Source organism: Camelus dromedarius, chromosome 11, assembly GCF_036321535.1.
Source record: "Camelus dromedarius isolate mCamDro1 chromosome 11, mCamDro1.pat, whole genome shotgun sequence".
NCBI lineage: Eukaryota > Metazoa > Chordata > Mammalia > Artiodactyla > Camelidae > Camelus > Camelus dromedarius.
Window position 1 is genome coordinate 5,495,099 of NC_087446.1, and position 14,688 is coordinate 5,509,786.

The window sequence follows — 14,688 nt, forward strand, 5'->3', positions numbered from 1 at the left end:
GTCCACGATGGAGCGCCTGGCTCTCAGGGGCCTGTCTTATTTCCTTACCACTTTGTTCTACGCTTAGCACCTGCAGTCACTGCATCTCACCGCCCCTGGCTGTCAGCGCTCAGGCGTGGCTGGGGTCAAGGTTCTCTCTGGTCCCCTCTGGGCCTGGCACACTGTAGGAAGTTGAGATAGTTGTGCAGATGGATTTTCCCTCTCTGGAGCACAAAAGGGGTCCTTCTTTGTTCCTAGAAAGTGCTGTTCAGCAGGCTTTGGTTCTGATTTTGGAAGCTCCAGACCCAGAAGAGCCAGGGAGCAGGTTTCTTGTAGTCAGAAGGAGAGGGTGCACCCTGCCATAGGGTCTGGAGAACTCTGGGAGCCTCCTTCCTTCTCTCAGCAGGGCTCTGAGCCCCTCAGGCTGGCCGGCCTGCCAGCTGTCAGCAGTGGGAACGAGGGCCAGGCTGGGAGGACTATGGAGAGAAGCACTTGTGCTCCAGCGGTAGCCCGTCCCCACCCCGGGGCTCGTCCTGTTCAGGACAGACTGCGTTGAGGCGCAAGGAGAGGATGTGGAAATCTTGTTCTCTTAAACGCTTTAAGTGTGTTTAACAGCCACAGTATTGCAAGTGTTTTGCTAAAACAATTTGTCTGCTCATAAAATATATCCTCCCATTGGACAGGGAGCTGATTTGTCCCTTCAGACCCTTGCCCTGTGATCCTGTAGCTGGGAGCACTCAGGACCACGGGGGCCGCCGAGCTAGGGTCCCCTGAAAGCTCTCTCTCTCCCCGTAGTGACCTTAGTGTCCCGAGCAACCCCGCACGGTCAGCGCAGTCACTGTCCAGCTACAACCCCTTCGAGGACGAGGACGACACGGGGAGCACCGTCAGTGAGAAGGAGGACATTAAGGCCAAAAAGTTGGTGAACAAACGTTTCCCTCTGGTTCCCACCTCGCTCGCTGTCTCTCCTCTATCTCTGTCCAGGGTCTTGTCTCCTCAGCACTCAAAGCAATGCATGAGGCCTGCAGGAGGTGGCCCAGCTGCCGGCTGGTGGACAGTCTCTGGCTTCTCGATTTCTCAGGGAGGGGGGCACCAGTTAACCATCTGTGTTGCTTTTTCTCTGCCCTCCATTAACCCTCGTCAAGGTCCCAGCACCCAGCACAGGAAGACAGGCGTGCCAGGTGCCCTGCCAGAGCCCAGGCCTGCCTCTGCGGGGCGCCGGTGCAGGCCCTGCAGGGAGCCTGACTGCGCAGTGCTGCTGAGGGGGCCGTGCTCCTGCGGAAGGAGTCCCCAGCCCACCACCAGGGCTCCCGTGGCCTTCCCCGGCGGGGACAAGGCTCCAGGCAGGGCCTCAGGCCTCTGCCAGCCCCGTCTGTACTCAGGTTCCCCGGGTCGACCTTTTCTTTCAGTGTGAGCAGCTACGAGAAGTCGCAGAGCTACCCCACGGACTGGTCAGACGACGAGTCTAACAACCCGTTCTCCTCCACGGACGCCAATGGGGACTCAAATCCGTTTGACGAGGATGCCGCCTCCGGGACAGAAGTGCGGGTCCGGGCCCTCTATGACTACGAAGGCCAGGAGCATGACGAGCTGAGCTTCAAGGCTGGTAGGTGCCCTCCCCCGCCCCCGCTGGCCTGAGGGGCGGGCGATCCAGCCTGCTGCGGGAGGTTGCTTTACTTAAGTCCAGTAAAGTTCCTGCTAGTTTCATTTGTGTGACCCCATTTCAAAAATAGCAGATGCTCAACATGAAAGCTTAGAAGACAGTGAGGTGCCCGGGTGCCTTTGCCCAAGACGCCACCCCAGCAGGGCTGAGACCTGCGCACAGCGAGGCACTGGGGCAGGAGAAGCTCCCCCACACCTCCCCCTGGAAGCAGCTGGCCCTACAGGGCCCCAGAGGCCCTCCACTGGCAGAGGAGCTGAGACCCCAGAATAGCACCCCGTGTGCACCTGGGCCCACAGAGCCTCATCTCAGGGCAGTGGCTTTCAGTCTCTTCCTGCAGCCACACTATGTGCACAGCTACCACCGACACACCTTTGTTGCCAGGAGCTGAAGCCCTGGTTTTACGGAACAGTCTAGCTCCTGGTTACGTGAGCTCTCCCTGTGGAGATTTTCTAGCCTGTCTTTTTTTTTTTAATGCTGGTTGCAATTCACCAAAATGGGTTGCACTCCTTCATCTGAAAAGCACTATCTTAGAACCTAACTACAAAGGCTTGATAGGCCTGACACCAAGCGGGCCCAAAGGGCACCAAGCTCCTTCCTTCTGCCCCTGCCTCCTCCCCAAAGCCACTCCAGATCCAGCGTCCGCTCCTCCAGGGCAGGGTGGGTGCTGGGCCCTAACTCAACCAGCACAGGCTGATGGGTGCCCTCCACTCTCCATCTCTGGGGCAGACCCCCACACCCGACCCCACTCTGGACCCCGGCCGGGGGCTGTGTCCAAAGGCGCCCCTCCCTCTGTGCTCAGCAGGCGCTCGGCCCCAGGGTGGGCCATCAGGTGCCTCTTTGGTTGTAGAAAGTGTCTGTGTGTCTTCAAACACTTTTGTCGAGTTTTCTAATACCTTTGCTTAGGGTTGTTTCCCCCCAACTTGTTGGTTGATTGATTTTAATTTCTGATTCTTTCTAAATCTTACCTATTGGATTTGCTAGCAACTTTATGGGCTTAAAATGTTTCCTTCTGCTTCCAGTGAATTGTCAAAAGCAAACTGAAATGAATGTTACTAATCACCCGTTTTCATTTTTACAACTTGAAAGCTTTCCTATTAGTTTTGTCTGTTTCCTGTGTTATTTTCCTTTTTCCTGACATGACGTCAGTTCCCAGCCCACGCTGCTTTCTGCCGTCTTCAGCTGCTCTGGCTGCTCTCCACTCCTCTGGGCCCTGGGAGCCTACGGAGCCTTCACTCGGTGCACTTCTCACTGTGGAAGTGGAAGCACCATAGAACTGGTACCTCACTGTGCGCTGTGAGCCGAGCCGTGCGAGGGCTGGATGAGAGAACGCCAGCTGTCAGAGCACGCGGGGGCGCCCGGGGGTGGGAGGAGAGGAGGGTTAGCACTCGTGACGTTCGCCCTGCAGCCCCCGTGCTCGCTCCCAGCGTTGCCTAGTCAGACCTGCACGAGCACCAGCGCTGACAGACGTGGGCCCAGGGCCAGTGCGGTGGCTGAGCGGCTCTGGGAGTAACGGCAGCTCACGTTTACTGAGGTCTCACGACGTGCCGGGCACCCTCCCAAGGTCCTTACACATTTTAACACTCAGCCCTCACAGTACCCCCAGTCCACAGACGAGGAAATCAGGCCCCAGAGCTGAGGCCTCTGCCAGGTGTCTTGGCCTGGGATTTGAACCCAGCGGCCCTGGGAGCACCGGCCGCCCCGGGTATTGGCCCTACAGGCATCCCACCAGCACTGCTGCTACACAGTCAGGGAGATGCTGCTGAACAAGGCACAGCTGAGAAAAAATGCGACTAAGCCTGAAAAGTGGGCCAAAATGCCAACAAGAATTACGAAGCTGCAAATGGAGCAGTAAAGGCGAAACCTCAGCTGGCCTGTGTTCCGCTGGTTCCCACAGCCACCTTTGTTGGGGGGTCACCAGCCAGAGCACCAGGTGGCTCCTCATCCCTGGCTCTGGGCTGCACTGTCCGCCCTACGCAGGGAAATGCCAGACCTGGACCTTCGCCCACCTTGGCCCCGATCACACGTTTGGTCCTTGTCCCTGGTCTGTCCCCTTGAGGGACCGGGGGTCCATCTGTCTCTCATCTCTGCATCTCCTCTGCCACCCAGGGCCTGGCCTGAAGTAGAGGTTCCTTCATGCTTGAACAAACAAACGATAGATCAAGCCACACTAACACACAGAGCCATGGGGAGATTCCAGAACCGCATTGGAAGGGGTTGATTTCTTTAACTCGGAGGACAAATGCCCTGAGCTGGGTGCTGAGGATAGAATGATGGGTCCCTGCCCCTCCTGCAGTCATTAAATGGAGGCACCGAGTCCATGGCAACAAGTGCGGGAGGAGCTACGAGAAGATCAGGCAGGCGGGGCCCAGGGGACAGCAGTACCTGGCCATGAGAGAGGTGGCAGGGACCCTGTGAAAGGATTCCTCTGACCTGGCCTGGGACAGTCAAGAAGGCAAAAGTCCTGCAGCATTTAATTCTGCAGTTTCTGTGGGAACCCTCATGGCAGCTGAGAGCAGCTTCCTTTAGGTCACTGGGTGAGATGGGGTCTTTAGATCTCTCAGAGGCCCCCGGGGCTAAATGTGCAACTTCAGATGCAACTTCGTAGAGAAAGAACCAGGCCCTCAGCCCACATTTAGCCCAGGAAAATGCCTGGACTCCCCCCCCCCCCAATTTGGAGGCCCTCTGTGGGCCCAGGGTGGGGGCCAAAACACAAGGGTGACTCTCTGACCCTGTGGTCACCAGACTGCTCCTTTTTTTGTCTTGGCAGGGGACGAGCTGACCAAGATAGAGGACGAGGATGAGCAGGGCTGGTGCAAGGGACGCTTGGACAACGGACAGGTTGGCCTGTACCCAGCGAATTACGTCGAGGCGATCCAGTGACAGGCCAGCGGGCTGGCTGGCGGAGGGATGGAGGCGGAGGTCCTAGGAGCTCTGTTAGCATTGGCCCCAGCAGCGGCGCCTCCAGCTGGTCATGGGCATCCACTCCTTTTCCTGCAAAAGATGATGGTTCCGTTGCTCTTGGCTTCGTGGTGTCTCTTGAAGGCAGACAAGCTGGTCATTTCACCTGGGACTTGGCACCCTTTCCACAGTGCAGATGGACAACTCTGAGCACAGGAAGATGCCATACAACAGAAGTCACCGGGCCCTCCCCTGCCCCGCTCCCCCGCCCACGCTCCCTGTGTGTCGGCTTATCACGGATCTGTATAGTCTTGACCTTGTCTTTCCTCCTCTCCTCCAAGTCAATGGTGGGTCACGCTGATTCTTGCTCCGCTGATTACTTTTCTCTGACACATCCCATCACCTGCAACTTAAATGAACAAAACTTACACGCCATTTTTTGAGTGCAGACTTTGAGGTTTTTAATTTAAAGGCTGTGTACAGTTAATACTTTTTTACATACCTGTTCTTCCATTCATTTATACTTAAATTATGGCACAGATTGATGTACACCAGTCTTGAGGAAATATCTCCGTTTCCACGTTGTGCTGTTAATCAACCATGCCGCTGCCTGGGGCAGGCTGTGAGAGCCAGTAGCTCATTTAGACAGATAATGTTTGAGGCAAGAGATTGCAGAAGGAAGCTAGAACACATGGTTGGCTTTCTATTGTGAATGCTCTCCGCATTTGGGGCGTCCAAGTGTGAGCCTCAGAAATAACCTTATGCAGTACTCTCTAAAGTCGCTGTATTTAAAAGCTATTTTCATTCTATTTGTGCTTAAAACTTTATTCTTGCAAATTAACAATTTTATCAGTGATTTGAAAGGTTAAAAAATAAGACTAACTTTTCAAGCGAATGCATCTGTAGTTAAGATGCTTTATATTAGACTGTCATGTCTTGGTATATATCTGTATATATTATTTGATATTCAGAGAATCTAAAGAGCTTGTCTACTGTTTAACGGCTTTTGACAGTGGGTTTAATTTGTAAACTGCTTGAAGACCGAGGCATTTGGGTGCAGGCCTGGCTGATCAGCTGGGACCTTCCGGGCTCGGGCCCTGGGCCTCTCTGTAGTGGAGCCTGCTGTAGGAAGTCTGTCCCCACTGGCCAGCCGTGGGTCCAACTTCTAACCAGCCTTAGTCCTTTCCGTAGCAGAACACTGTACAAACCCCCGTGTCTTTCCAGCAGTTGCAGATTTTAGTCATCTGTATTCCTCATGACCAAACAAAAGCTGGGCCTCACCCCATAGCACAAGTCTCTTCTGGGTGTCCTTCATCATGGGGGAGCACACGTGCTGGGGCCAGGAAGCTACACTGTAACCATGGGGCAGGGGAGGGAGGGAAACCTTTATTTTGTGTAACTCAGACATTGGAGAAATGGCTGCCGCCATCACAAGCTATGCATTTTACTCAATGTTTCCAGTGAGCTGGATGTCTTGCTTGGAGAGTGGATGTGTGTCTATGTTTGTCATGAGAACTTACCAGCAGAAATCCTCATTCCTTTGCTACAGATTTACCAAAAATTGTCAAGTCTTTTCAGTTTAGGAGTTTCTTTAAATGTATAGTATTTTAGGGAAAAAAAATCAATAAACAATTGATCTCGTGAGTGTGAGTCTGTGCCCTGCACGTGCCTCACACTCATCGGCTGGGGGGGGTGTCCACCAGCATTTATGTACCAGCTCTGGAACCAGGCAAGACCCCAGGCAGAAGACCACTGCCCAAGGGGCCATGTCCCCTTCCCACTGCCTCTCCCAAGCTAGAGGTTGGGGATTTGAGGCACCTGTACCCCTCAGAGTTCTTCTCTCCCCCAAACCTGCCGCCGTGTGGCCTGGGCTCCCCCACTGTGGGCAGCAGGCCGGTGCCTCCTCCTCCCACCCCAAGGCCTGAACAGCAGGACCAGACCAGAGACCACTCATCCTCCAGCTTCTGTGAACACATTTCCTGAGCACCAGCTGTGCACCGGGCCCTCTTGATCTACACTGTCTGCGAAGAACATGCCCACCTCCAAACATGCTCTGGGTGGGCTGAGTCTCCCTGTTTCCATTTTACAGAGAAGGAAACAGGCTCCAAGAGCCAGACTTACCCAAGGAGTCCCAGCTGGTATGTGGCACCAAGGAAAATCCCTGAAGAGCCCTCCGCCCTCACTGGGGCAACCTGGGTTGAAAGGAGGCCGGGACAACGTGAGAGATTGAGGGCTGCCATGGCTGAACTCACCCACCTGGTCAGGCTGCCAGAAAAGCACCCCGTCTGGCCACCAGGCCTTCAGAGGGGTGCCAGGAAGAGCGAGGGGGTTACCTTGCCCAGCTCCTTAAGGACCAAGGGTGAAACTGTCATCTGCCAGCTGATCTGATGGTGATGGGGCCCCTGCTCTCTGCTTCTGAGGAGGACTGGAGCCCACTGCAGGTGCCTGCTGCCCAGGGCAGACACCAGCTTCTGCCTTGCCAGCCCCACGCTGCCTCAGAGAGAGGGACAGGGCAGAAAGGAGGGGTCAGAGCAGGCTCCCAGTGCCTGAGGCCTGAGCTTGGCCTGCTGGGCCGGCCAGTCCTGGGTACTTGGTAAGCTCATGTACTGTGATACCAGCCTGTGGGGGAGGCTAGAGTCACCCCACTTTGCAGAAGAGGACACAAGGTCTGGAAACTCAAGGTCAATGACTTGCCCAAGGTCCTGTGACAGTACCGTGATTCAAACCCACATCTGCAGATTCTTGAGGGCAGTCCCTTCCTCACTCCCTCCACTGGTGGATAAAGAGCAAGGGGGTTGCGCAGGAGGAAACCTCAAGTTGGGAGGAAACCACCTCTGCTCGGCTCGGCCCTTTCCTCAGCTTCCTGTTATCTCCAGAGCGCCGACAAGGAATCCCGAAGGGCCGTCACTGCCCACCTGCCCTCGCCTGTCCGGGCCCTCAGGGCCAGCTTGGAAACCTTAACTCACTCCTGCCCCATTTTTTCCAGGCAAGAGTGATGCCTGCCTCCCCAGTTGGAGGGTTAGAGTGAGGCGTGAAAGGCCACAGGTGCTCAGGAGATGAGAACTTTCGCTGTAATTATGCGTGATGCCTCCTGGTCCCCAGCCAGGACCCTCTGGCATCCTTGGCTGCCCCTCCCATACCCTCCAGGCTGGGCCACTAAGTTCTCTTTGCCTCTCTGTCCTTCCCCTTCCCCACAGCCACTGCCTGGGCCAAGCTGCCCCTTCTCCCCCTGGACCTCTGCTGCATTCACACCACCCTCAGGAGTTCCTGGGTCCTTCACCGCAGGGGGGTGGGAGGGGGTACTTCATCCTCTCCAAGCCCCCTGGTAATGCCCAGAGGGCAAGCAAGCTCTAGCCCAGTGGCCCGGGCAGGGATCTGATGCTGCCACAGTATGAGCTAAGACACTGGGTCTTCTGAAGTCCCTGCAGATGGAGGACAGGGTCAGCCTCTGTGTCCAGGCTTTGCCGCAGGGCCCTTAACTACCTAGACATACGCGAGGCCTCTCCCCCTGCCTGGCCTGGCCTCTTGGCAGCCTGTGTTTCTGGGCTGTGCCAAGGCCTTGTTTACTAGGGACAGGCTTCGAGGGGACCACTTACAATCCATCAGGATAGTGATGTGGGAGGTTGAGAAGGGCCTCCTCCTTGCTCATGGGGAAACAGGCCAAGTGAGGGGAAGGAGTGACGTGCCTGTGGTCACGGAGCAAATGGTTGGGGGAGCTGACCCCGAGTAGCCCCCCACCGACAGGGAGCTGACTGGCTCCCTCCCACTTTTCTGTTCCTGGGTTTTTATTCATTCACCAAGCATTACTTGAGCACCTACTGTATGCAAGACTCGGTGGTGCCAGGACAAAGATGAAGGAGGGCCCACACTGCTTTCAGGGAACTCCAGAGCTCAGGGAGGGATGAGTCACTGATACCGGGTGGGAGCAGCCCGGGAGCAGCGGGCAAGATGATCCCAAGAGTGTGCATGGCGGATTCTGGAGGCCAGCCTACAAGTCTCAGGGTATTAGGACAAACAGGGCCTCCCAACCCGGCCCCAAGGCCCTAAGGGTGGAGTACTATGGGGTCTTTGAGCTGTTTCCCCCACCTCCAGTGGGCCGCGTCCCCACTGGGCAGGAGGTCTGGGGGTCCTTTACTCCTGTGGGACGTGAGGCCCGAGCAGTGCCTGGGCCTCTGAGCTGGGTGTCTGGAAGCGGGACACCTTGCTGCGCCGGCACCCTGCCCTGTCGGTGCCCTGGAAGCTTCCTCTCCTCCCCTCAACCCTTCTCACAGCCCCAGCTCTCCCCAGGGTGGCAGCTGCCTGCTCTGTGCCCCTCCCCAGCCCCTTTTCCAGACACCTGTGGGAGGTGTGTGCCCCTCTCCCCTTAGACGGGTGGGCAGTGACCTCCGTGGCCTCTGTAGAGGAAGAAGGCCCAGGCCACAGTGCCCCGGTGGACAGACCTGAGGTCCCCTGGTGGAGAGGCCTGGGGCTGGGACAGAGGCCACTCCACTGTCCCAGGAGGACAGACCCAAGGTGAGATAAGAGGCTCATCCCCTACCAAGCAGGGCCACTGCTGAGCACAGGGTCAGAGGAACCAGGCTGACCCTGGCACTGCTGGGGGACAGGCAGCTTCCCAGCCTTCTATTTCCAATCAGCCTTGGGCTAAGCGTGTATCAGCTACACGTCAGGCCCTGTGCTGAGCACCCTTCCCTGTAAAGGATGATATTAACCTCCTCACAATGTATGACCACCATCTTACAGATGAAGAAACAAACCAGAGAGACTGAGTGACTTGCATTAGGCCACACAGCAAGTCAGGGGCAGAACTGGGGTTTGAACTCCAGTGCCCACCTCCCAACAGCAGGTGCGGTCGTCTAAACCGCTGGTTCGCAAACACCTGGAGAGTGTGTTTCAGTCTAACTTGCTGGGCCACATTCCAGTTTCTCAGTCACCAGGTTAGGGACCAAGGCCCAGAGTTTGCATATCTAACAATTCCCCAGGTGATGCTGGCCCAGGACCACACTTTGAGCAAGTCCGTGCTGTAATTCTGTGTGCTCCTTGATTTGTTCATATGACCAGCAGACACTCCTAACCCAGCTCTGGGGCACATGAGCTGAGCCCTGGGGACCCAGAGACAGAGCAACCACAGTCTGGCCCAAGGAGGTGGGGACAGTATGAACAAAGACAGCCCTGGGAGTGAGGGACACTGACCAATGTGATATCTCATCCTCGGCTATTCCTATGATTCCTATGTGAGGGGCAGGGAGGGTTAGGTGGCAGCCAGGTAGCAGAGGGTAAGGTGTCCAACCAGGGTCAGATGGGCACCTTGTATCCTCAGGCAAGTCCCTTCACATCCCTGATCCTCAGTTTCCTCATCTGGAAAATGGTTCCTATCTTCTCTTTTTCATAATCATATGGGATATATGATAAAACACACAAATATGGGGCATTTTGTTGTGAAAATAGTCTCAACCTGAACACCATCCCAACTCAGGCTGATAATAACCAAAGTATGTATATGTATGATTGAAACATTATGCTGTACACCAGAAATGGACACAACATTGTAAACTGTACGTCAATTTAAAAAAAAAAGAAATAAAAACCTAAGGACAACAATAAAAAAAATCAAAGTATGCAGACCCCAGATGGACACTGGATCCCCAGTCACTGGGCACGAACACTTCGTCCAAGCCATGTACCCATCCATATGAAACTGTGTATAAGGAGGCTGGTTTTCCACACCAAAATCTGACGCAAAGTATTTTTTTCCTCCTCTGAGACTTATCGACAGTCTTACAAAGGCATAAAAACAGAGCCAGTGGTTAAGAGCACGGGCCGTGAGGTCTTTTTCCCTGCACGCAGACTTGGCTCTTGGGTTCTCTTAGCTGTTGTTGCCTTGAGTGAAATACTTCATTTCTCTAAGCCTTGGTTTGCTCACCTATAAAATGGGAATAATAGTAGTACATTTGTATTTCACTCCATGGCAGACCCTGTTCTAAAGGCTTTAACATTTATTAACTCATTGAATCCTCACAGCAGTCCCATGAACTAGGTAAATATTATTATTCCTATTTTTATAGGTGAAGAACTTGAAGCACAGAGAGGTTAGTAACTTGCCTGAGGTGCAACAGCTACCACACAGCCCAGCTCGATTCAGACATGGGCAGTGCAGTTCAGTCCCTACCCACTAGGCTGTGCTGTTGGACTATGAGAGCGCCCGCCTCAGAGGGCCGGGACGTGCCTGCCCCAGGTGTGCTCATTAAATGCACCGCTGTATACACTATACTATATATAGAAAACTCTGAAGACTCCACACAAAAACTACTGGAACTGATAAATGAATTCAGCAAGGTAGCAAGATACAAGGGTAACATACAGAAATCTGTTGCATCTCTTTACACTAACAATGAAATATCAGAAAGGGAAAGGGAAAAAAAATCGCTTTTAAAATTTCATGGAAGGTAGGGAGGGTATAGCTTAAGGGGTAGAGCACACGCTTAGCATGCATGAGGCCCTGGTACTGGGTTCAATCCCCAGTACCTCCTCTAAAAATAAATAAATAAACCCAATTACCTCCCCCCCAAAAAATAATAAAAAATAAAAATAAGTTGCATAAAACAATTACTTAGGAATAAACCAGGAATAAACCTGACCAAGGAGATAAAAGCCTTATATCCTGAGAACCAATGATTAAAGAAACTGAAGATGATTCCAAAAAATGGAAAGATATCCCACATTCTTGCACTGGAAGAATTAATATTGTTTAAATGACCATACCATCCAAAGCAATCTACAGATTTAATCCTATCAAATTATCCAGGATATTTTTCACAGAACTAGAACAAATAATCCTACAATTTATATGGAATCACAAAAGACCCAGAATTCCCAAAGCAGTGCTGAGGAAAAAGAACAAAGCTGGAGGCATAACCCTCCCAGACTTCAGACAATACTACAGAGCTACAGTAATCAAAACAGCATGGTATTTGCACAAAAACTGACATATGGATCAATGGAACACAGCAGAGAATCCAGAAATAAACCCACACACCTATAGTCAATTAATCTTCAACAAAGGAGGCAAGAATATACAATCAAGAGAGTCTCTTCAGCAAGTGGTGTTGGGAAAACTGGACAGCTGCATACAAATCAATGAAGTTAGACTACTCTCTTACTCTGTACACAAAAATAAATTCAAAATGGCTTAAAGACTTAAACACAAGACAAGATGCTATAAACCTCCTAGAAGAAAACATAGCTGAAACATTTTCTGACATAAATCTTGGCAATGTTCTTCTAGGGCAGTCTATCAAGACAATAGAAATAAAAGCAAAAATAAAAAATTGGACCTAAGTAAACTTACAAGCTTCTGCACAGCAAAGGAAACCATAAACAAACAAGAAGACAACCTATGGACTGGGAGAAAATATTTGCAAACGATGCAGCTTCATCTGCAACAATGAGGGCTTAATTTCTAGAATATACAGCTCATACTACTTAATAACAAAAACAAACAACCCAAACAAAAAATGGGCAAAAGACCTAAATATGCATTTCTCCAAAGAAGACATACAGATGGCCAACAGGCACATGAAAAGATGCCCAACATCGTTAATTATGAGAGAAATGCAAATCAAAACTACAGTGAGGTATCACCTCACACCAGTCAGAATGACCATCATTAAAATGTCCACAAATAATAAATACCAGAGAGGGTGCGGAGAAAAGAGAACCTTCCTACACTGTTGGTGGGAACGTAATTTGGTGCAGCCATTATGGAAAACAGTATGGAGGTTCCTAAAAAACGAAAAATAGACTTGCCCTATGATCCAGCAATCCCACTCCTGGGCATATATATTTTTGAAAAAAACTCTAATTCAAAAAGATACATGCACCCCAATGTTCACAGCAGCACTATTTATAATAGCCAACACCTGGAAACAACTTAAATGTCCATTGACAGATAAATGGATAAAGATGTTGTGTATATATATACAATGGAATGCTATTCAGCCATAAAAAATGAGATAATGCCATTTGCAGCAACGTGGATAGACCTAGAGATAATCATACTGAGTGAAGTAAGTCGGACAGAGAAAGACAGAAATTATATGACATCAGTGGAATCTAAAAAAATGATACAAATGAACTTAATTACAAAACAGAAATAGACTCAGGGACATAGAAAACAAACTTACAGTTACCAAAGGGGAAAGGTAGGGGAGGGATCAATTAGGAGTCTGGGATTAGTACCTACAAACTATATATAAAACTATCTATAAAATAGATAAACAACAAAGTCCTACTGCATAGCACAGAGAACTACATTCAGTATCTTTTAATAACCTATAATGAAAAAGAATATGAAAAAGGATGTATATATGTATAACTGAATCACTTTGCTGTACATCAGAAACTAACATAACATTGTAAGTCAACTATACTTCAATGAAAAAATTAAATTAAATTAAATTTTAAAAGATACCTACCAGGATGGGAGTTACCCCATTAGGAAGCTGCCGGATATGAAAGGCCTCCCGCGTGCCCTGGAGCGCGGCATCACAGCACTCCCTACCCCGCTGTCACTGCTGGAGCGTCCGCCTGCCCCACTGAGCAGTAAGCTCCCTGGTGCAGGGACTGGGCCTTGATCTACTCTCTTGCCTAAGTGCCTGTAGAGCTAAACTGAAGAGAAAAAATGAAATCAATTCTGGGCCATCCAACAAAACTCAGGTCACACTACATTAGACCTCTTCAAATACTCTACGGAAAGGGCTAGGAAATGAACGAAGGAAGAAAGAAGAGATGAACAAATGAACCACTTAAATAGCATCACTCTCTGAGGAAAGGATAACTAACACCAGCTGTCAGTGGGCTAAAGTCCGGTGTACACGTGCAGCGTGGCAGCCCATGGACTGGCCGCAGAAACCCAGGTGCCTGGCCAAGAGGTCTGGGGGGAAAAAACAAAACAAAACAGCATTTGGTCACCAAGGCGAAACCACGTGCAGCTCATCGCCCACTTCAAGGTCAAGACAGCCAGGCTGCTCCCGCCCCTCTATATTATTTTCAAATAACAATGTTAATGACTTTTCCTTAATTGTAAGAGGAACAAAGGTTCAGATGAAAGCTTGGAAACTGAGCAAAAGTGTTCCGAAAAACATTAAAGTCATCCACGGTAACAGTGCTGACATTCTGGTGTGTTTTTTCTAGCCCTTTTTCTGTACAGGCACAAATGCACATGTTTTGTTATCCTCATCATCAGTGTGTGTGTTTTACAAAATGGGGATAATAATCTAAATACAGTTTGGTGCCTTGTTTCATGCTTTTAATGTCTGACCACGAGCATTTTCTCATGTCCTTAAATGTGCTTCCACTAAAAAAGTTTAATGGCTGCACGATATTCCACATGCTGTCTCATATTGCTAAGCATTTCTTTTTTCCCATTTGTTTTTCATTTTAAGGTATAACTTACATACAGTAAAATGCACTGTTTAGTTCATACTTTGACAAATGCATATAGTCATGTAACCATCACCACAATCAAGATACACAACTGTCCCATCACCCCCACCAAGCTTCCCCCTGCTCCTCTGCAGTCAACCCCCCCTTGTATTTCCAGCCCCTGGAAACCACTGATCTGTTTTCTGTTTCCATAGTTCTGCCTTTTCTGGGATATCATATGGATGCACTCATACAGTGTGTAGCCTTTTGAGATTGTTCTGTCTTTCACGTCACATAATTCATCTGAGACTCATCCATGTGACTTCACGTATCAGTGGGTAGTTCCCACTGAATGAACTGACCGTGGTTTGTCAGTCCAGTTGAAGGATATTTGGGTTGTTTTCAGTTTTTGATTATTACGAATAAATGTGTTATAAACACTCAAGTACGGGTTTTTGTGTAAAGATAAGTTTTCATTTCACTTTCCAATTTTTTAAATAATATTGTAATACTGTAAATATTGCAGTAAAGAGGATATTCCCAATCTTTTTATCCCATTACAGGAGGTAATGGTATCAGCTTAAATTTCTATTTTTAAAAGGAAAACCAATCAATAACATAATTATTTAAACATTTTACCTTTTAAAATGGGGCATTTGTGAACTTCCAAGAGTGTGAAACCAAGCAGGACCCTGCAGGGCCCTCCTGGGTACAAAAGCCCCTCTGTG

General features: G+C 50.5%; 1 protein-coding gene and 1 long non-coding RNA gene across 3 annotated transcripts in view; one reads left to right on the forward strand and one right to left on the reverse strand.

Annotated features, from left to right (window-relative positions):
• The window catches only part of PACSIN2 (protein kinase C and casein kinase substrate in neurons 2), a 119,895-nt gene extending 113,711 nt beyond the window's left edge, over positions 1–6,184 (forward strand). Inside the window, exons 9-11 of one of the 2 annotated variants that reach the window (XM_031463390.2) lie at positions 775–897; positions 1,389–1,585; positions 4,410–6,184. In XM_031463390.2, the coding sequence (XP_031319250.1) occupies positions 775–897; positions 1,389–1,585; positions 4,410–4,522 (433 nt within the window). In that variant the 3' untranslated portion in view covers positions 4,523–6,184. The remainder of the gene's footprint in view (positions 1–774; positions 898–1,388; positions 1,586–4,409) is intronic. The other variant, XM_031463392.2, reaches the window with a different exon arrangement.
• Positions 6,185–9,714: 3,530 nt separating this feature from the next.
• LOC135322508 (uncharacterized) lies at positions 9,715–14,688 on the reverse strand. The gene is made up of 3 exons (XR_010383093.1): positions 14,600–14,688; positions 13,012–13,469; positions 9,715–10,460 (listed from the first exon to the last, which is right to left on the reverse strand). It is a non-coding gene; the product is annotated as an uncharacterized LOC135322508 (long non-coding RNA).